Here is a 22674-nt window from a genome sequence, read left to right on the forward strand (position 1 = left end):
TACACTGTTGGTGGGAATGCAAGTTGGTACAGCCAGTTTGGAAAACAGTGTGGAGGTTCCTCAAAAATTTAAAAATAGAGCTACCCTATGACCCAGCAATTGCACTACTGGGTATTTACCCCAAAGACACAGATGTAGTGAAAAGAAGGGCCATATGCACCCCAATGTTCAGAGCAGCAATGTCCGCAATAGCCAAGCTGTGGAAAGAGCCAAGATGCCCTTCAACAGATGAATGGATAAAGAAGTTGTGGTCCATATATACAATGGAATATGACTCAGCCATCAGAAAAGGTGAATACCCAACTTTTACATCAACGTGGATGGGACTGGAGGAGATTATGCTAAGTGAAGTAAGTCAAGCAGAGAAAGTCAATTATCATATGGTTCACTTATTTGTGGAACATAAGGAATAACATGGAGGACATTAGGAGAAGGAAGGGAAAAATGGGCGGGGGGAATTGGAGGGAGAGATGAACCATGAGAGACTATGGACCTGAGAAACAAACAGGGTTTTAGAGGGGAGGGGGGAGGGGGGATTGGTTAGTCCGGTGATGGGTATTAAGGAGGGCACGTACTGCATGGAGCACTGGGTGTTATACGAAAACAATGGATTATGGATCACTACATCAAAAACTAATGATGTATTGTATGGTGACTAACAGAACATAATAAAAAAAAAAAAAGCCCTGGTCCTACCCAAAGGGCGTTCACAGGCTGGTTGAAGCGCTCTAGGTACTAGAAAATACTAGAACTGAGTTTTTAAAAAATTATGTTTACGTCACTTATTACAACAGGTTTCCCTCCAGTTTGCCATTCCCCTATTTCTTATTTACCTAAATAATGAGCTTGTCTGGTGCCTACAGAAATTTAACATTTATTCATTCATCTAATAAGTTTTTATTGAGCACTTAATATATTCTAGGCAGAGGTGTAGGTGTTAGGTGTGACAGTGAAGTAAATAGAAATCTCTGCCTTCCTGAAGTTTACATTATTTATTCTTTTTTCCACAGATAAGAGACTTGCTATCTAGAACCAAGAAACCTGGGGGACTAAAAGTAAGGGAAGACCAACAGCTGGGCTTTTATGTGGATGGCCTGAAGTCAGTGCCCTGTGAGAACTATGCACAGATTGAAAGGCTGATGGAACAAGGGACAAAAATAAGGACCACAGCATCGACCAACATGAATGCCAGCAGCAGCCGGTCTCATATGGTTATCACCATTCAGTTCAAGCAGGTGAGACTCATGGGAAGGCTGCTGTCTCAGTTTCCCACTAAGCGTGATCCATGGGAAGGTTTCCCAGTGGCATGAGTTGGTGAGTACTATGGAATCCTTTCAGATTTGACCTATGGATTAAGGTGGTTACTTCCAACCATGGGCTATGGGGTCAGAAACAGAAGAAAGTGAGGCACTTTCTCTTTTCCTACTTCCCCATATCCCTGCTCCACACAGGCTCCCCAGGATGATGATGACCAGCTTTCAGATCCATGAGCCTAGAGAACCACCAGATACTGAACTACCTTTCCAATACTTGGAAGTAGCAAGATAAGGTCTTTGAAACTAGCTAATCCATGTAACTCTCCACCAACTAGAATTTTTGAAAAAACTGAGCACATTTTTCTCCTCCATACTTCTTGGTAGATATCAGAGAGTAAACTCTAGATCATCATCAGTTTGATTGTAAATAGTTATTTACAAAGCCTGGGTAAGCATTACAGTTAACTATGATTTCACCATCTCTGTTCCCTAAGCCACATCCCTAGTAATAGACAGAATGGTGAAAATGAAGATTACCTTGCTCTAACCAGGAATAGTGGGAAAACACTGGACTATATCTAACTCTCTTTACCAGCTTTGAAACTTTGGGAAATAACTTACTCGTCCTTAGTCTCAGTTTCCTATTCTGTAAAATGAGACAAATAGCTATCCTGCAGGAGTGCTGGGACGCTTAAAGAAGAACCTGCATTTTAAAGAACTTTGAAGGATGACTGGGAAGAAGGCAGAGAGGGCTCTGAGCTCACCTCCTTCCACAGAGACAACAACTATGCATAATCCAACTCGCTCTGGAAACGACCTGAAGACTGGCAGAACAGCTCTTCCACAGCTAAAGACATAAAAAGAAACCCACAATGAGAAGGGTAGGAGGGGCCGAGGTCTAGATGGAAACCAGTGCCCAGGCACAGCGACCCTCAAGCAAGAAGTATAACACAGGCACCAAGGCATTTCTTGAGGAGCCAGGGTATCAAGCTTTACATCAGGCACCCCCTGCCCTGGAGAGCTGCATCAGAAAGACAAGCCTTATAACATTGGGCTTTGAAAATTAGTGAACTCAACTCTGGGAGAGGTGGAAGGCTCTAAGAAACTGAGAGTCCACTCCTAAAGGGCCAGCACACTACATCACGCACTGTGAGACCCAGCACAGAAACAGTAGTTTAAAAGTGCCTGGGTTATACATGAAGAAGATATAGTGACTAATTTTAGAGCATGTGCCTGAGGATCAGAGAAATGTAGGAGCTCTTGTAGGAACAAGAGTGCTGGAAGACGCTATTTTTCTTAACCTTCTTGTGCCTAGCTGGTCAGTCCTTGTGGGAGCCAGTTCTGACACTCTCCATCCACCTTCTTAACACTGTTTGCCCTGCCCAGTGTTTCCCTGTGGACATGCCTCACCCACCCACCCCTGAAGGCACCCCTCCAAAGAGACTCCTTCCCCAAGGAGGAGGGGAGCCAGCCTTGACAACCAGCACACCTGTAGCAGCTACAGTCGGGCCTCTCAGCAAGCTGTCTTGGGGGCCAGCTCTGTCCATCAGCACACCCACAGCAGGTGCAGCCAGTCACACAGCGGGTGCACACAGCCCACACAATAGATATCCCTGAAGCACCTGGTTCTGATGACCAGGGGGATTGTGCTGCTGGGCCTCCCATAGGATGCCTTCTACACAAGGCCACTACTGTCAGGACCAGGAGATATAGTTAACCTACATAATACACAGAAAGAAAGGAAGGGTCAGACAAAATCAGGAGACCGGAAAATATGTTCCAAACAAAAGAACAAGACAAAACATCAGTAAAAGAACTAAACAAAATGGAAATAAGCAATCTGCCTGATAAAGAGTTCCAAGTGAGACAGGTGCTCCACAGACTAGAGAGAAGAGTAGATGAGCTCAGCGAGAACTTCAACAAAAAGATAGAAATATAAAAAGAACCAATCATAGCTAAGTAATTTGCATTATCAGGGTCCCAGAAAGAGAGAGAGAAAGGGGCAGAAAATGTATTTCAAGAACTAATACCTGAAAACTTCCCTAACCTTGGTGGAAAAAACACAGACATCCAGGTCCAGGAATCACAGAGAGCCCCAAACAAGATGAACCCAAGGGACTCCACACTAAGACACATAATAATTAAAATATTGAAAATTAATAATAAAAGGAGAATCTAAAGGACAGCAATATTAGAAAAGCAAATTGCTATATACAAGGGAAACCCCATAAGGCTATCAGCTGATTTTTCAGCAGAAACTTGACCAGAAAGGAATGCCATGATATATTCAAAGAGCAGAAAGGAGAAAACCTATAATGAAGAATTCTCTACCCATTAAGGTTATGATTCAGAATTGAAGGAGAGATAAAGAGTTTCCAAGACAGGGGTGCCTGGGTGGCTCAGGTGGTTAAGCATCTGCCTTCACCTCAGGTCATGATCTCGAGGTCCTGGGATCAAGGCCTGTGTCAGACTCTCTGCTCAGCAGGGAGTCTTCTTCTCCCTCTCTCTCTGCGGCTCCCCCCACTTGTGCTCTCTCTCTCTCAAACAAATAAATAAAAAATCTTAAAAAAAAAAAAGTTTCCAGGACAAACAAAATTAAAGATCATTACCACTACATTAGCCCCTTACAAGAAATGTTAAAGCAACTTTAAGTGGAAAAGAAAACGCTCTAACAAGAAGAAAATTGTGCAAGGAAAAAATGTCACTGGCAAAAGCAAACATATAGTAAAGGTGATAAATCAATCACTTCTAAAGCTAGTATGAAGGTTACAAAGCAAAGTAATAAAATTAATTATATATACAAAAATCAGTTAAGGGATACATAACAAAAAATGTAAAATATGACACCATATACATAAAACATGCCGGGGGAGGAAAAATGTAGAGCTTTTAGAATGTTTTTGAACTTCAGCAGTCATCAACTTAATATAGACCCTTATTTACATTGAAAGTTATATGTGAACCTCATGGTGACCACAAACCAAAAACTTATAAGATACACAAAAAATAAAGAGAAAGGAATCCAAGCATAACAGTAAAGAAAATCATCAAATCACAAAGGAAGACAGCAAGAGAAGAACAGAACAGAGAACCAGAAAAACATCCAGAACACAATTAACAAAATAGCAAGTATACACCTATCAGTAATTACTTTAAATGTATGGACTAAATGCTCCAATCAAAAGACATAGGGTGACTGAATGGATTAAAAAAAAAAAAAAAACCCACAAGACCCACGTATATGCTGCCTACAGGGATTCACTTCAGACATAACAAACTGACCTTAAAACAAAGACTGTGGGGTGCCAGGGTGGCTCAGTTGGTTACGTATCTGCCTTTGGCTCAGGTCATGATCTCGGGGTCCTGGGATCGACATCTGCGTCAGGCTCCCTCTCCCCCACAACCACCTACGTGCTCTCTCTGTCTCTCTCAAATAAATAAATAAAATCTTAAAAAAATAAAACAAAGACTGTAACAAGAGACAAAGAAGAGCATTACATAATGATAAGGGGATCAATCTAACAAGAGGATATAACAACTGTAAATCTCTATGCACCCAATATAGGAGCGCCTAAATATATAAAGCCAATACTAAGAGACATAAAGGGAAAAGTGACAGTAATATAATAATAGAAGGGGACTCTAACACCTCACTCATGTCAGTGGACAGATCATCCAGACAGAAAATCAACAGGGAAATGATGGCTTTGAATGACATGTGCGACCAGATGGACTTAACAGCTACATTCAGAACATTTCATCCTAAAGCAGCAGAATACACATTTTTCTCAAGTGTACATGGAACATTCTCCAGGATAGATTTCAGGTTAGGCCACCAAACAAACCTCAATAAACATAAGGAGTGTGAAATCATATCAAGCATCTTTTCTGACCACAATGGTATGAAACTAGAAATCAATTACAAGAATAAAACTGGAAAAAAACACAAACAAGTGGATGCTAAACAACAAGCTACTAACCAACCAATGGGCCAACAAAGACGTCAGAGAGGAAATAAAATAATACGTGGAGACTGGGGCGCCTGGGTGGCTCAGTCAGTGAAGCATTTGACTCTTGGTTTCAGCTAAGGTCATGATCTCAGGGTCATGAGGTCGAGCCCCATGTCGGGCTCTGTGCTCAGCAGGGAGTTTGCATGAGATTCTCTCTCTTCCTCTCCCTCCTTCCTCTCCCCACTTGCACTCTCTTTCTCCTTCCCTCTCTCTCTCAAATAAACAAATAAATACCTTAAAAAATTCATGGAGACAAATGAAAATGGAAACATAATGGTTCAAAATCTTTGGGATGCAGGGGCACCTGGGTGGCTCAGTTGGTTAAGCATCTTACTCTTGTTTTTGGCCCACGTCATGATCTCAGGGCCCTGAGATCAAGCCCCGCATCAGGCTCTGCACTCACCTGGAAGTCTGCTTGTCCTTCTCTCTCTGCTCCTCCCCTGCTCGTGTGCTCTCTCTGTCTCTCTCTCAAATAAATAAAATCTTTCAAAAAAATCTTTGGGATGGAGCAAAAGCACTTCTAAGAGGGAAGTTTATAGTGACACAAGCCTACCTCAAGAAACAAGAAAAATATTAAATAAACAACTTAACCTTATACCTAAAGGAACTAAAAAAAGAACAAAAGCCAAACTTAGTAGAAGGAAGGAAATAATAAAGATCAAAGTCAAAATAAATGAAATAGAGCCTAAAAAAAAGAAAATATCTATGAAATTAAGAGCTGATTCTTTGAAAAGATAAAAAAATTGATAAGCCTTTAGCCAGACTCATCAAGAAAAAAAGAGAGAATACCCATATACATAAAATCAGAAATTAAAGAGAAGTTCAACAGACATCACAGAAATACAAAGGATCAGGGCACCTGGGTGGCTCAGTCGGTTAAGCATCTGCCTTCGGCCCAGGTCATGTTCCCAGGGTCTTGGGATCAAGTCCCGCATTGGGCTCCCTGCTCAGCAGGGAGTCTGCTTCTCTCTCTACCCTTCCCCCTTCTCATGCTCTCTTTCTCACTCTCTCTCAAATGAATAAAAAAACTTTAAAAAAAAGAAATACAAAGGATTATAAGAGACAACTACAAAAGATTATGCACCAACAAATTGGACAACCTAGAATAAATTGATAAATTCCTAGAAACATACAATCTTCCAAGTCTGAATCAGGAAGAAATAGAAAATCTGAACAGACCAATTACTAGTAACAAAAGTGAATTGGGAATCAAAGAACTCCCAACAAACAAAAGTACAGGACCAGATGGCTTCCCAGATGAATTCTACCAAACATTTTTTTAAAAAGATTTATTTATTTTAGAGAGAGAGAGTGTGTGCGTGAGAGCAAGCATGATTTGGGGGAGGGGCAGAGGGAGAGGGAGAGAATCTCAAGCAGACTCTCCTCCGAGCACAGAACCCAACTCAGGGCTTGATCTCACAACCCTGAGTCATGACCTGAGCCAAAATCAAGAGTCAGACACTCAACCGACTGAGCCACCCAGGTATCCTTCTACCAAACATTTAAAGCAGTGTTAATTCCTTTTCAAACTATTCCAAAAATTAGGAGAGGAAAGAAAGCTTCCAAATTCACACTATGAGGCCAGCATTACCCTGATGCAAAAAATAAATAAATAAATAATTGCAGATCAATATCCCTGATGAATATAGATGCAAATGTCTTCAACAAACTAAATTCAGCAATACATTAAAAGTATCATTCCCCACAAATCAAGTGGGATTTATTGCAGAGATGCAAGGATCGTTCAATATTTGCAAATCAATGTGATATACCACATTAACAAAATGAAGGCTAAAAATCACATGATTATTTTAATAGATGCAGAAAAAAGCATTTGACAAAACTTAACATATGTTCACAATGAAAAGTCTCAACAAAGTGGATTTAAGGAGAACAACTCAATGTACATAATAAAGTCCTTATGTGCCAAACCCACAGCTAGCATCATACTCAATGGTGAAAAACTAAAGGCTTTTCCTTTAAGATCAGGAACAAGGCAAGGATGTCCACTCTTGCCACTTTTATTCAACAGAGTACTGGAAGTCCTAGCCAAAGGAATCAGATAATCAGACATGAAAAAGAATAAAAGGCATCCAAATAAGTACAAAAGAATTAAAATTTTCATTATTTGTAGGTAAGATGATACTATACATAGAATAAAGACTACAAAAAACTATTAGAATTAATAAATGAAATCAGTAAAGTTTCAGGATAAAAAATTAATACACAAAAATCTATAGACTTTTATTTCTATACATTGATAATGAACTAGCAGGAAAAGAAATTAAGAAAACAATTCCATTTACAAATCTATCAGAAAGAATAAAATACCCAGCAATAAATTTAACCAAGGAAGTAAAAGAAATGTCTTCTGACAACTATAAGACATTGATAAGAGAAACTGAAGAAGACACAAATAAATGGAAGGACATTCCATGCTCATGGATTGGAAGAACAAATACTGTTAAAATGTCTATACTATCCAAAGCGAGCTACAGATTCAATGCAATCCCCATCAAAATACCAATACTATTTTTTATAGAACTAATAATCCTAAAATTTATATGGAACCACAGAAGACTCCAAATAGCCAAAGCAATCTTGAGAAAGAGGAATAAAGATGGAGGAATTGCAATCCCAAATTTCAAACTATACTACAAAGCTACAGTAATGAAGAGTATGGAACTGGCACAAAAACAGACACATAGATCAATGGAACAGAATAGAGAGCCCAGAAATAAACCCACACTTTTATGGTCAGTTAATCTATAAAAAAAGAAGGCAAGAATATACAGTGGGAGAAAAGACAATCTCTTCAATATATAGTGTTGGGAAAATTGGCCAGCTATGTGCAAAATAACAAAACTGAACCACTTTCTAACACCATACACAACAATAAATTCAAAATGATTAAAGACCAAAAGTGATAACTAAATCTATATAAAGAAAAAAGAAAACATAGGCATTAAATGCTCAGATAGTCTTAGCAATATTTTTTTGGATATATCTCCTTAGACAAGGGAAACAAAAGCAAAAATAAACAGTTGGAACTACATCAAAATAAAAAGGTTTTGTACAGCAAAGGAACCCATCAACAAAAATGGAAAGGCAACCTACAGAACGGGAGAAGGTATTTGCAAACGACATATCCAATAAGGGGTTAGTATTCAAAATACATAAAGAATTTATACAAATCAACATCAAAATCAAAACAAGGAACAGTCTGATTTAAAAATTGGACAGAGGCTCTGAATAGACATTGTTCCAAAGACTGATACACACACATGAAAAGATGCTCAACATCACTTATCACCAGGGAAATGCAAATCAAAACCACAATGAAATATCATCTCCCACCTGTCAGAATGGCTTAAATCAAAAACACAAGAAATAACAAGTGTTGGCGAGAATGTGGAGAAAGGGGAACCCTTGTGCACTGTTGGTGGGAATGCAAACTGGTGCAGCCACTGTGGAAAACGGTACGGAGGTTCTTCAAAAAATTAAAAATAGAAATACCATGACAATCCAGTAATTCCACTGCTGAATACTTACCCAAAGAAAATGACAACACTATGTGAAAAAGATATATGCACCTCTGTATTTATTGCAGCACCATTTACCATAGCCAAGATATAGAAATAACCTAAGTGCCCACTGATACCATATGGTATATATACTCAATGGAATATTACTTAGCTTTAAAAAAGAATGAAATCTTGCCTTTCAGGACAACATGGATGGACCTAGAGGGTATTAGGCTAAGTGAAATAAGTCAGAAAAAGAAAAATACCATATGACTTCACTTGTATGTGGAATCTTAAAACACAAGGCAAATGAACAAACAGATACAAATAGAAAGAAACTCATAAACACAGAAAGCTGGTGGTTGCCAGTGGGAGGGTTTAGAGGAGTGGGTGAAATAGGTGAAGGGGATTAAGATGTATCTACTTCTAGTTAAAAAATAAGTCACAGGGATGAAAAGTACAGCATAGAGAATACAGTCAGTAATATTGTAATGACATTGTATGGAGACATTTGTTAACTCCACTCATCACGGTGAGCATTTTGTAACATATATAATTGTCAAATCACTATGTTGTACACCTGAAACTAATGTAATGTTGCATGTCAACTGTACTTCGATTAAAAGTAAAAAAAAAATAGGAGCCCCTGGGTGGCTCAGTTGGTTAAGCGTCTGACTCCTGGTTTCGGCTCAGGTCATGATCTCAGGGTCATGAGATCGAGCCACAGGTGGGGCTCCACACTCAGTGGGGAGTCTGCTTGAGATTCTCTCTCTCTCTGCCCCTCCCACCCCGCTCATGCGTGCACGTGCACACTCTCTCAAATAAATACATCTTTTTTTTTTTAAGTAAAAGAATAAAGAACTTTATAAACTTTAAGTACTATTCAGATGATTTTACATTAGTAACATTCATAAATTTTATATATGGTTTGCCCTTTTTTAACTTGATGTTTTAGAGGCAAGGGAAGAAATCCACTGAAAAAATATGTGTAGAGATCTAGCATTACACTCTGCGTATTAGTGTCAGTAATGATATTAACACCTGTTACTGTATGCTGGGCATGGTGAGAACCATTACTTCTCTTATCTGTTACCCTCCTAACATCCCAATAATATGCTGTGATCCCTGTTTTCCAACTAAGTTGCAATTCTGAAAAGCTAGTTCTCACAGTCATGTAACCAGCAAGGGGATCTGTCACATTCTAAAATCTACGTTCTTTTCCCCTCCCTGCATGACCACACTGTTCCAAACATTTCCTTATTTTGCAGATTTCCCAGTATTTTCTACTTAAAACATTTGATCACAGAAATACTAGAGCAGTAATTGGTACCTAATATATCACTGGAAATAGCTTTGCAAAATTGAGAAGGAGCAACTGAGACATTTGGGCCTGATGATGTATTAATGTGAAATGTCATTGTAAAGAAGATGGCCATTTTTTTTTTTTTGAGAGAGAGAGAGAGGAGAGGAGAGTAAGCAGGGGTGGAGGGTCAGAGGTAGAGAGAGAGAATCTTAAGCAGGCTCCTTCACCAGCAGGTAGTCTGACATAGGGCTGGATCTCACAACCCTGAGATCATGACCTGAGCCGAAACCAAGAATCGGGTGCTTAACCGACTGAGCCATCCAGGTGGCCCAAAGGTAGCCTTTTAATTTGTAAATTTTAATATATAATTTTGAGTGTGATGTACAGTTAGAAAAAATGTTTTAAAGTGTGAACTAGATTGACTTCATATGTAGCCTGCTACCACTCTAATAGCATGACTTGTGGCGATTTCCTATAGGTTTTCCCAGACAGCGACCTCACCAAGCACTCCAGTATTAATTTGGTGGATTTAGCAGGAAGTGAAAGGCAGAAATCTTCAGGATCTGAAGGAGACAGACTGAAGGAAGGATCACGAGTTAAGTTTAACCAATTTAGGAAATGTTATCAGGTAAATAATCGGTGCATGGGTATTTTTTCTGCTGTAAAAATGATCTCAGAAATTTTTTTAAAAATCAGATTAATCTTAGCCCTTGGTTCATGACCCACTCATGAATTCATTGGCTCATACCTGGTCCTCCTATATATTTTATTTTAAACTTACTGCTTTTTAATAAAACTAAAAACACCAGTAAATTCACCACTCAACCCAAGAAATAGTTGGTATTTCTGTGCTATGCTCCCCTTGGAGGTAGCCACCATCTTGAATTTTGCTTATCCCCTCTCTGTCCCTTGCTCCCTTTCTTTTTTCACCCTTTCTTGTTTTATCACTTGTGAATATTATTAGTTAGTGGCACTCATTTTTGAAATGTACAAAAAGGGTAAAATATTATACTGTCTTTAGGATCTTGTTCTTTTTTAAGTGATCAAAGTATAAATTATATAAAGTACACAAATCTTAAATGTTCAGCTTGGTGAATTTTTATATGTATATATCTATGTAATTACCACCCAGCTCAAGATATAGAACATTTCCAAAACCCAGAAAGCTCCCTTGTACCCTCCTCCTAGCTTTTATACCCACCAAAAGAAGTTGACCTTTGCCACTAGAAATTGGTTTTGCCTAACTATATTGATTTTCATCTAAATGACTGTGTCTATGAGACTAAGCCATGTTTCTCATGTAATGTATCAGCTCTTTTTCATTGCTATGTAGGATTCCATTGTAGAAAATATACCACAGTTCATTTATCCATTCTCCTATTGATGGACATTTCGTTTGTATCCAGGTTTTGACTATGAATAATGTTGCTATGTTGCTATGAACATTCTTGTGCATATGCTTTGGGGAAAACAATTTCTCACTCCCCTCAAGGATACACCCAGGAGTAGAATTGTTGGGATTGGCCTTTTGATCCAACATTATTAACAATATGTATCCATGTTATGTGTGGCTTTGGTTAATTTGCCCTCTCTTCTGTCACTAAACATTGTGTTTATGAGATCCCCTGTTGTAGTAGAAGTTGTCACTTCTTTTTCATTATGATGTAGTGGGGAATTCCATTGTGGGCATATGCCACAATTTATTCATTTGTTCTCCTGTTGGATTGGCATTTTGGTTGTTTCCAGGTTTTGGTTATTTGCTATTATAAACAGTGCTATTATGAACATTCTTGTACAAATCACTGGGTATCACTATATTAAAGTTTCTCTTGAGTATAGACAAAGGACTGAAATTGTTGAATTATTTGTAAGGTGTATGCAATACCTATTTTTTTTTGGCAATACCTAACTTTTGACAGTGGGGACAAATTATTTTCCAAGTGTTTGAGCCAATTTATACTCTCAGTAGCAATAAATATCCCATTGATCCACATCTTTTCTAAGGCTTAATATTGTCACATTTCTTGATATTTACTAATTAAATGGTCTTGCCATGGTCTTGATATTCCTGGTTACTAGAAATTTTGAGCATCTTACCATGGTCTTGATATTCCTGGTTATTAGCAAGTTTGAGCATCATTTGATACATTTACTGGCAATATGTCTCCTCTCAAAATACCTGTTATGTTTTGCCTCTTAGTCTATTCAGTTACTGTCTTTTTATTGACTTTTAGGTGTTCCTTACATATTTTGTATTACTCTTTCCTCAGGTATATAATAAATATCTTCTCCCAGCAGGTAGCTTGTCTTTTCACTTTAAGGTATCTATTGATGAGCAGAAATCATGGTAATGGTTTTGTTTTGCATTTCTTGTGTCTTGTTTAAGGAAAGTAGAGTCCAAAAGTTATCTCCCTACATTTCACTTAATTTCCTATCCATCTGGAGTTGACGTCTGTGCGTAGTGTAGGGTAGGCGTCATTTTCATTATTTTTTCCTTATAGATTACCAATTTTTCCAGTTACACTTGTTGAATAGTCTCTCCTTTCCACAGTGGATTTTCTGCGCTACCTCTGTCATAGACCAAAATTCAACATATTTGACTTTCTAATCTGTTCAACTGGTCAAAGTCTAAATATTAATAAATGCTTCATCCTCTTCCTGAATAATACAAGGATCTCCATCCTACATTTGTAATTGTTGATATGTATGTTAATTCTATTCTTCTTTAACCCCAAAGACATTATTATTTCTATTTTACACAGTGTTCATTTTTTTTTAAAGATTTTATTTATTTATTTGACAGAGAGAGAGAGCGAGAGAGGGAACACAAGCAGGGGGAGTGGGAGGAGCAGACCTCCCGTGGAGCAGGGAGCCCGATGTGGGGCTCGATCCCAGGACCCTGGGATCATGACCTGAGCCGAAGGCAGATGCTTAACGACTGAGCCACCCAGGCGCCCCCACAGTGTTCATTTTTTTAAATTATTCACTCCTTCTTGAACCTCAGAGCTGCTAAGATCAGTTTCCTCCTGGTGGAAATATATTCTATAGAATTTCCTTCAGTGATCACTTGCTGATGGCAAATTCTGCTTTTGTTTGGTTGAAATGTATTTATTTCACCTCATTCTTGAAAGGTAATTTTGCTGGGTATATAATTCCAGATGTGTAGAATTTTCTTTCAACTCATTATGGTTACAGTCTCCTGTTTTCTGCTGGTGGTCTAATTGCTATTTCCTTGAGGATAATCTATCTTTCCCCCTCGCTTTTAAACTCTTTTGTTTTGATTTTTTCCAATTTCATTGTGTTGCATTTGAGTGTGAATTTATTCTGCTTGGAATTCCCTGGCCCCCAAAGCTCTGTAGATTAGTGATTTTCATCAGGACTGGAAAGTTCTCAGCCATTACTTCTCATGTACTGTCTGTGCCCATTTATTTTCTCTCTTCTCTTCTGGAACTTCAATTAAACCATTTAAATATTCTCACACTGTCCTCCATGATTCTTAACTTTCCTCGCTTGTTTCCCATCTCGTGTCTCCAGGCTGCAATCTGGTTAATCTCATTTGAACTATCTAGTTCACTAATGCCAATTATAGCAGTGTCTAACTTGCTGTTAAACCTGTCCATTGTATTTTTCGTTTCAATTACTGTATTTCTTTCTTTCTAGAAGATCATTTTGTCTCTTTTCCAAACCTGCTGGATTAACTCTATAAATTCCTTATCATTGTTTGTGATTATAATTTCCCATCGATGGGATTGCCTCCCTCCTCCTCCCTGCTCGGGTCAGTGACAACACCACTGTGTTTGCGGTCCCCTGGAGTTGGGTGGGGATTGGCCCATTTGCTTATTCACGCTTTCTCTGGTGCCTTGTCATACGGGGTCCTAACTTTATGGGCTCTTCTGAAGGCAGTAGGAGAGAAAAGCAAGAAGAGGACTTAAACCTACTCCCCATTCTCCCCTACTCCACTGCTAGCTGGCTGCCCTCTTCCTCAGATTGAACTCTTCTTTATACACAGATTTACAATAGCCTGCAGGATCCCCGGGTTTTCCTCACATGATTAAGCATGTTTGTTCCTCAGATCTAAGCTTCCCTCTGTCTGTCATGGTCTCTCCAGGGTTGAGGGCAGGGAGGGAGCCTGTGGCCCATGTGGGTAGCCGTCTTGCTGCAGCATCCTCGTACAGAAGGTGTCTCAACTAATTGATATTAGTTAGAGTCATGCCTCAGGTTTATGGGGTCAACGAGGGGATGAGTGGGGTGTTTCTGACTTATTCCCAGGGAGGCAGATTTCTTCTTGACATATTTTTTTATCTGTTGTTTTGTATTTTCTTTTTCATTCAGTGCTCTGGCTGATGCAGCCACGGGGAAGAGAGTCTTGCATGTTCCCTACAGAGATTCTGTTCTGACCAAACTGCTCCAGCCAGCTCTGGGCGGGAACAGCAGAATGACTTTGGTAAAGTGACTCTCTTACAGCATGTGACACCAATTTAGCTGTTGCTGTTGTTGTCGCTGTTACTGTTACAATTATGCTTAGTGTGCTATGATGTCACACTTTGCATTTACGTAGCGCATTCTTACCTAGCTCGTGACTCCTGGAACTCTTTCTATTACGATGTTCCAATATTGTTCATTTTCATTTTTTATTTATTCTTTTCTGTAGTGTTCAGGCTCTCTACAAGGAACATACTATTATTATCAGGAAAAAACATCAGATTTTTCAAATCACACTGATAAGGTCATACTATTCTAAATCAGGGGTTCAGGGCAAGACTGGAAATCAGTTTGACCATGTGTGAGACACAAGGCAGGTGTTTAACCTGGAGAGGAGCTGAACTGTGTCACCTTAGCAAAGACTCCAGACTCTTACTACTGAAGGTTTGCCAAGTGGGTACAATGTAGAATGTGTTAAAATCAGAATTCTCTGCTCTTTGGCTTCAGGTGTGGGAAGGAACAAAGCCGGGCAAACTCTGCCTGCCTCCTGCTTGCTGTGGATTGGGAGAGAAATGCTCACTGCCTGGCCTGTTCTGTGCATGCTCTCCCAAATTCACAGAAGACATCCCTGTTCTCTATCGCCGAATCTTGCCTACGCATTTAAAAATATTTCAAAGCTCTTCTGGTTGTCTGTTTGCCCGTGGGCCACAGTGGGCACATCCCCCAAGAACCTGGACTAAAAAAAGGGGCCCATAAGATGCTCAGAATGTTAGACTACAAAGTCAAGTGTAACAGGTCTGCAGGGCAAGGCCCTGACTTGGGCGCTACGACGCTTTAACAGAGAAAGATGTGGTTTGGGAGGAGGTTGGGCGTCACTTAAAAGAGTATCTGCAAAGCCAACATCCAAGCGCCAGATCCTCTGTGGCTCCAATCCTATTTCCGGCACAGTTATCTTAACACCTCCTTTGTTTTATTTCTAAAGTGGATATGCTAACAGTATTCCCTTGAAAGTGTTGCTGTGTGTGTTGTGAATTTGTGTCGTGTGTTGTGTATCTGAGGTGTCTGTGAGCTGCGTGTGTCATGTGTGTGGGGGGGTATATGTGGGGTCAGCATATGCTATAAATGTGTGTCACGTGCGTTTTCCGACTTGTAAAGCTTGAACAATACTGTAAATTACAAGATATTCTATGAACATTAGCTGTACAATATCTACAACAAAAAAACCCTCTAAAATCGCACAAGCTGAAAGGGCTATTTTTTACAGATAGCAGCCATAAGCCCCGCTGACATCTGCTATGAAGAAACTTTGTCCACATTAAGATATGCTGAAAGGTACAGGTATGAATATTTACTATCCCTAGTAGCTCTCGGTTCTAAATCTGCCAGATTCTTCTGGTATCCTCTACCCGATGGGTTGGCAGTTGGGAAAGAGGTGCGGGAGGAGACAAGACAGAATGCTTCCTGGGAACTGGGGCCCTCCTGAGCCTGTCACTCGGTCACTCCAGCTCTGCATGCGAGAGACACTGGGGGCGCAAACCGATGGGGAAGGGCTTGCCAATCCCCCGATGTGATTGGCATCGTCCTCCCTGTATTTTCCTGCCAAATAGCATGGCCATTCATACATTTCTTTTTTTTTTTTTTTTTTTAAGATTTTATTTATTTATTTGAGAGAGAGAGAATGAGAGACAGACAGCACAAGAGGGAAGAGGGCAGAGGGAGAAGCAGACCCCCTGCTGAGCAGGGAGCCCGATGCGGGACTTGATCCCAGGACTCCAGGATCATGACCTGAGCCGAAGGCAGTCGCCTAACCAACTGAGCCACCCAGGCGCCCCCCATTCATACATTTCTTCCCTTGTCACATGGCCCACGGGGAGCGCGGAGTGGCAGGCAGAGGACTTTTATGCTAATAATGTGGGAGGCAACTCCCCGGGCTGGCACCCACTTTCCCGCTCCGCAGCTTGCCCCCCAGGCTCATTCTCATTTCTCCAGGCCCCATGCATACAGATTATACTCCCGGAGTAGGCCTGGCGGTCATCGGCATCTCCTCCCGGGGAGGGTTCATCATCGCCAGTTTCCTTCTGTCCAATGGGGCTGAGAAGCAAGTCTACACACTTAGCCTGGGGAGGAGGCTGCAGCCCAGACAGGTTCCTGATTTTCAAGGCAGGTATCTGGATCCTGCTTCTCCGGACCCTTTTAAGAAAGATGAGGGTACGGGGCGAGGGATACTCTAAGGAGGGTAGAAGCCACAGGCTGCCACCCCTCCTCCTTTCCTTTATGTGGCGGACATTGAGACTCTACCACCAAGACCCACCTATCGGGTTCAGATGGGACCTTGGGATTCTGGGCCTCCCCAGCCCTCAGCTGCATCCCATATGGAGGGAGGTGATTTCTCATCAGAGTTGGGGTGAAGAACACGGGCGATCAGGCACGAACTGTGCCAGACACATGGCAGATGCTCCAAACCATAGTTGTTACCGTGCCACCAAGTAGTGGCCACTCATTGGGGGCTTCCCTGTGGCCTGGGCTCAGGGAGGGAGCCTTGCATTTCAGGGACACAGACTAGTGTCCTCCTGCCTCGTGCAGCCTCAAGACCGTGTTACATCATTAGACATTTCTTCCAGCATCTGCACCACAAGCTCAGATCTTTGGGTCAATTTTGTCTCTCTGCTTACCAGGTGCAAATCTGCTGCCAGCAGATTTCATGTGAGAGACTATGTGATGCAGAGGAAGGAGAAAACAGTAGCCAAAAGTCCCGGGCTCTGAGCCCGGATGTGCCACGGGCTGTGTGACTTGGGGGCCAAGCCTTGGAGATCCTCTCCTCCTCAGTGAAAGGAGTAAGGTGGCCAGAGTTAGTAAATAAAAACAGGATCCCCAGTTAAGCTCAAATTTCAGATGCAGAGCAAGTCAGTTTGTTAGTGTAAGTATGTCCCATGCAATACACTAGAGGCAGTGAAAAAGTTAACCCCCAGGACCCCCACCAGCCTGGGGCACGTGCAGAGCAGCGTGGACAGCTTCCAGGGTTGAGTTAGGACAGTTGCAGCCGCCCTGACTGTGTAGACTCTTCCACTAGTGGAGTCAGCCCAGTCGGCCAAGTGCATTCAGGACCCAGGACATGTCAGGGCCGGGCTGTGGGCCCGGCTGAGCTGCTCATGTTTATTTGAGCGGGTGGACATCACTCAAGTTCCTTCTGGCCTTAACGATTCACTGGAACCCACACAGTGGAACCAGCTGGGCTGAAAGGCTCCTGTTCCGCCAGTTGCCGGCCAGTGCTCTGCAAAGGGGCCCAGGGCCTGAGTGTGTGTTCATGTTTGCACATGGAAGGGCTAAAAAGATCCAGAACAAAGCCGTGGTCAACACCTCAATGCTGATGAGAGAGTCAAAGGCAGAGAACAACAAAGTACTGCTCACACGTGGAAATTCCAGGATGGCAGGTAAACTGAGTCTGGAGTCAGTGCCCGGTCCAGGTCAGGCTGGGAGCAGGATGGAGGGAGGGACCGGCTGCAGCCTCAGCATGAGGCTTGGGGGGTTGGCGAACACCTGCCTGGAATCGCTGGAGCCCTAGCCCAGGCCAGGGCAGCCTCTAGGAACATTTTGGCCCTGGCCTCGGGGAAGCACACTTTATTTTGAGGTAAACGCAGAGTCGCATGCAGTTGTAAGAAATAACGGCCCTGCCCTTCCTGGAGAGTCATTTTCAGTCTCATTTTTATTGCCATTTTTATTCCGAAGTCATGGTTTCTACCGAGACTACACTTTCCTTCCCAGAATTGCATGGCGGCCATCTGTCATTTATTCTACTAATGGTCTCATGCAGTTAAATGTTCGACTTTCCAGAAACCTTAGTGGCAGCACCCCGACCTCACCATTAATCCCTGGGGGGCAGCAGAAGAGCTCACGATGCCCCAGCTGGTTATTAGTTATTCTGCTCCACCCCCTTGACATTGCACACCTGTTGCTGAAAATGCCTCCCCCTTCCAGAGCAGCCAGCCTACTCGCTGGCAGAACCAGGGCCCGGGGCCGCAGACTGGCCAGCCGACCTGGGCGCACCAGCTGGAGCAGGCTCGGGAGGAGTGGCATCAGCAGTATCTGGCCATCACCCAGGTGAGCCTCACTGCCTCCACCTGCAGAGGCCGGGCCCCACGGGGAGCTGCGGCCCCGTGGATTATGGGAGTGGCTTCTGTTTTCAGTGAACATGTAGTATGGGAGATGTGACAATGACTTACATTAATGCTATCGGCAGGGACGAGAGGGAAGGAAGCCAAGAGGCTTGATGAGTGAGGCTGAGGGTAGATTCGAGGCTGTTGATAATTACCGTTCAGGGAGAATTTGAGGACTACGACAAACTGTCTTGTGGGGACATATTATGCCTACCCTGTCATTCACGGGCAGTATCAGATCCTAAATGGGCTGCGATGTGAATTTCGTACGTGGGTCAGGGAGATGCCCTCTTGGTCCCCCATCCACAGCACACTCCCGCCATGACCTGGCCCCCCAAAGCCACAGGTTCTGCATGAACCCCAAGTCAGGGGCCAGATGTGGAGCACTTTGGGAGTGGTGGCGGAGGTCCAGCCAGGCTTCTGAAAGGCTCGTGAAGCCTGGAAGAGGGGTGAGCCTCAGGCCAGGGGAGCCTAGTGCAGGCAGGGTCTGCAGCACCAGGAGGCCAGGCCGAGTTAGGGCCCAAGGATTCTAGAGGTGTGGACAGTAACAACGGCAAAGCTTCTTACCCTCCTTACTCTTTATCAGAATTCCAAGATTTAAAAGCTTTCCTTGTGCCTGCACCATATAGTCTGGTTCTCATTGACTATTGATCCTCTAGAAGTCCAAGACCAATCTGTACTATACTCAGGGATAAAACACGTTCAGGTGACCAAGAGAGAGTCCTACAGCACGTCCCATTTTGTCATCAACGTCTGATGACCAGTGAGCTCGCCAGCAGGACGGGGGAGCATGAGATGTAGGGGAGAAGGCTTAGTGGAGGCCCAGGGAAGGATGAGCCAGGTGAGGCACTGGCCTGGGGCATCGGGACGGCGGGGGACTCGGGGGGAAAGTAGAAGTCAGCGTGGAAGGGGTCGATGCAGGGCAGCCAGGAAGGGGAAACAGAGTTGGAGACGGGCTACACTTTGCAACACTCCTGTCCAGATAAACTCAGGCTCCCGATGGCCGACCTGCCAAAGGGGCTCACCCCTGCTCAGTCGAGCCCCCAGTCCCACTCAGCCTTCCTCGTCCGGGTTCGCTTTACTGGGCGATTTGACAGGATGTATAGACAAATGGCTTTGGTGTGAAGTGGATAGGACAGGAATGCTGCTCTCCCCTGAGCGTGCAGGTCCTAGGACCTCTCCATGTCTCCTCCAGGAGCAGCAGATGACCGAGACCTTCCCTCACCTTCTCAACGTCAACGAGGACCCACAGCTCACGGGTGTTCTCAAGTACTTCATTCAGGCTGGTACTCACCCCTCTTGATTCACTCTGCACCTGCCCCTGCTTCTTGCTTCACAAGCATGTTTCTGGTTCTTTTGAATCTCTGTTTTTGCGGTAAAAATACGTAACATAGAGTTCACCATGCTGACTATTTTTAAGTATACAGTTCAGGGACATTAGTGTGTTCACAGTGCTATGCAACCATCACCCCAATCCATCTCCAGAACCTTCCTTCTTCCCAAACTGAAACTCTGTCCCGATTCAACAATAACCCCCTGCCCTTGCCAGTATCAGATCGTAAGTGGGCTGCACTTATGACTGTTCTAGGCAGCCCATATAATTGGAATCGTACAATATCTGTCCTTTTGTGACTAGCATGTTTCACTGAGCATCATGTCCTCAAGGTTCATTTATGTTGTAGCAGGTGTCAGATCTCCTTCCTTCCTTTTTAAGGCTGGATAATAGTCTAGTATATGTGTATACCACATTTTTTTTTATCTATTCAAACTTTGGAAAATGGCATCGGTATTATAGTAACTTCTGGCTTTCTGCACCCTGGCCTTATACACACCCCCGGACAGGAGAGGGTTCATGCGGGATGGAAGTGGGGGGCAGTCCCCCAGGAGGGCCAGCGTGGTGCTCTGGGCCCTGTCTGGGGGTCAGTGACAGGACTGAAACAGAGCTTCACAGACCAGGACCTTCCCTGTGGCCAGGCTTCATTGCATCTCCCAAGGCCCAGACGAAACAGTTTCTTCCTCCAGAATTCCCACCAATAAGGTGGAATTTGAAAAAAGTTAGGAATCCCACCAGAACAGCGCAGAACGTAAAACAGTTATCCCTAAGGCAGGGTGGTGTCCAAGGACTTATGACTGAAAATCCTAGCAGCAAAATCCCCTCGCACGGTCCTCTTGGAGACGAAATAGCACTGCCCAAACATGAGACATGATCCCTGTCCAGGTCAAATCCTGACAAACTTTGAAGACCAATTATCCCAATGCTTTTCAAGGTTTGTGTGATGCTGGTCGGGCCGTGTCAAATGCCATCCTTCTTCAAGGTTTAGGGTAAGTCTACACGAACCATCTTTGTCCAGCATGCATGAGCTGTGACCAGTCAGTCAGCCCACGGGAGAATCTCAGTGTTTGTCTGGTTGTCGCCGGGCCAGGCCACAAAGCCTGCTGGACAACCCCGAACAAGAAAGTACCAGACTGTCCTCAGGATCCACTCCAGGGCTTAGGGAAGAAAGCCTTGGAAGGGCTTTCAAGCTCTCACTGGAATCCCTCCTGCTGCACCCACCTTGTCTCCTTGGCTGTGATGTGGGGAGAAAGGGGAAGGCCAGTGGCTAGACACTGTATGAGAATTTAGCACACGGGGACATAAGTAGATGAGGCCAAAGAGTGAAAAGAGAGCCCACCACAAGTGGTTCACGTCTTTCGTGGTCTTAACCACCGAAGCAACAGCATCCTCAGATCTCTGTGCTCAGAGCCCTCCCTCACCAACTGGACTAAGATGAAGCCCAGCCTCTGAGGTGATTCCCCCCTATGAAGGGAGGCCCCCACGAACTTGCAGCTGTCCCGTACCTCTGTGGCCTGCCCACAGATTTCCAGCCAGGAGGCTCAATCAGCTCATACAGAGGCTTGACCGACCCATCCCCCTGATGTAACTCAGCCCTCCTGAGCTAAAGTGCAGGGAGAGGAGGGGAGGGGGCCTGTGCTGACCCTGCCCCACCAGCCTCTAGGTCCCTTTTCCTGACTCGTCCTGGGAACCCCCCTCCTCTACCTTTCCAGACCACTCCCTGTGAGGACCCTATACAGATCTGTAAATGGCTGAACTCAAGAGGAGCTGAGGTTAAAACCTTTCCCACAGCATCCCTGGGCACCAAGCAAACAAACAGTATGGATGGACATGTGTCTCGACACTCAGAACATTCCATGACAGCCAAGGAGTCGAGGAACATTCTAGAAGAGTTAAGAAGCTGGTCATTCAGGGCACACAGATAATGTCTAGGGGGCAGCCAATTTGACACCTCTGACATCGATCTCCCAAATCTTTAGCGTATAAAGTCTGGATTTGTATAATAAGACCCAGAAATGGATCTAAACTTCTCTGTGGTATGGACACTATTATCAGTCATTAGTAGCCGCCTGCCCCGGCATCCCTTTGCAAACATCTTTGCTTTTCATTCCCCCCCGCCCCTCAATCCTGCTGGCCTGTGAGTTCTTGAGGACTCTAGCCATGACCCAGCCTGTCCGGGCTCCTTGTGGCTCTCAGCCCTCAGCCCATGTGGTTCTGTTGGTAAAAGAATTGCTTTGTTGTCCTTCTGCACCTGCTTCTCCACCTGCAGCCCCGGGAGCCACAGCCCCAGACTGCTTCCTGCCACTCGGCGGCCGCGGGAGGTCTTACTGAAGCAGGAAAAAGGGCAAACAATCAGAACTGTTCGCTAAAGTCATCATTATTGTGGCTCCTTAGACAAACTCTTGTCTTTCTAGAATTTCAGATAAACACGCTTCCTTCACCAATCTGGATGGGAAAGTGACGGTCATGCCACACAGCAAATGCAAAGTTGTCATTAATGGGGTGCCCATCGTGACCAAGACGAAGCTGCAGCACCTGGTGAACTTTCCTGCCTGGTCACAGAATTCCCTAAGCCCAACCCAAGAGCTAGGATGGGGGTCCTCGACAGGCGCCAACCACCCCGTGTCCTTCTGCTATGGTCACGACAGACACGGTCACAGCCTGGGGTTGGG

At 43.5% G+C, this 22674-nt stretch overlaps 2 protein-coding genes across 4 annotated transcripts in view; one reads left to right on the forward strand and one right to left on the reverse strand.

Annotated features, from left to right (window-relative positions):
- The window catches only part of CDC42BPA (CDC42 binding protein kinase alpha), a 727403-nt gene that overhangs the window by 656309 nt on the left and 48420 nt on the right, over window positions 1-22674 (reverse strand). The gene's annotated exons all lie outside the window — the stretch shown is intronic.
- Window positions 1-22674, forward strand: part of LOC102740653 (kinesin-like protein KIF28P) — a 66178-nt gene that overhangs the window by 26107 nt on the left and 17397 nt on the right. Inside the window, 10 exon segments of the mRNA XM_081823177.1 lie at window positions 1011-1235; window positions 10572-10687; window positions 10689-10721; window positions 14426-14537; window positions 15780-15847; window positions 17837-18024; window positions 18491-18613; window positions 19434-19955; window positions 20937-20991; window positions 22417-22540. Coding sequence (XP_081679303.1) covers window positions 1011-1235; window positions 10572-10687; window positions 10689-10721; window positions 14426-14537; window positions 15780-15847; window positions 17837-18024; window positions 18491-18613; window positions 19434-19955; window positions 20937-20991; window positions 22417-22540 — 1566 coding nt within the window.

Source organism: Leptonychotes weddellii, chromosome 6, assembly GCF_054177405.1.
Source record: "Leptonychotes weddellii isolate Sample4059 chromosome 6, ASM5417740v2, whole genome shotgun sequence".
NCBI classification, from domain to species: domain Eukaryota; kingdom Metazoa; phylum Chordata; class Mammalia; order Carnivora; family Phocidae; genus Leptonychotes; species Leptonychotes weddellii.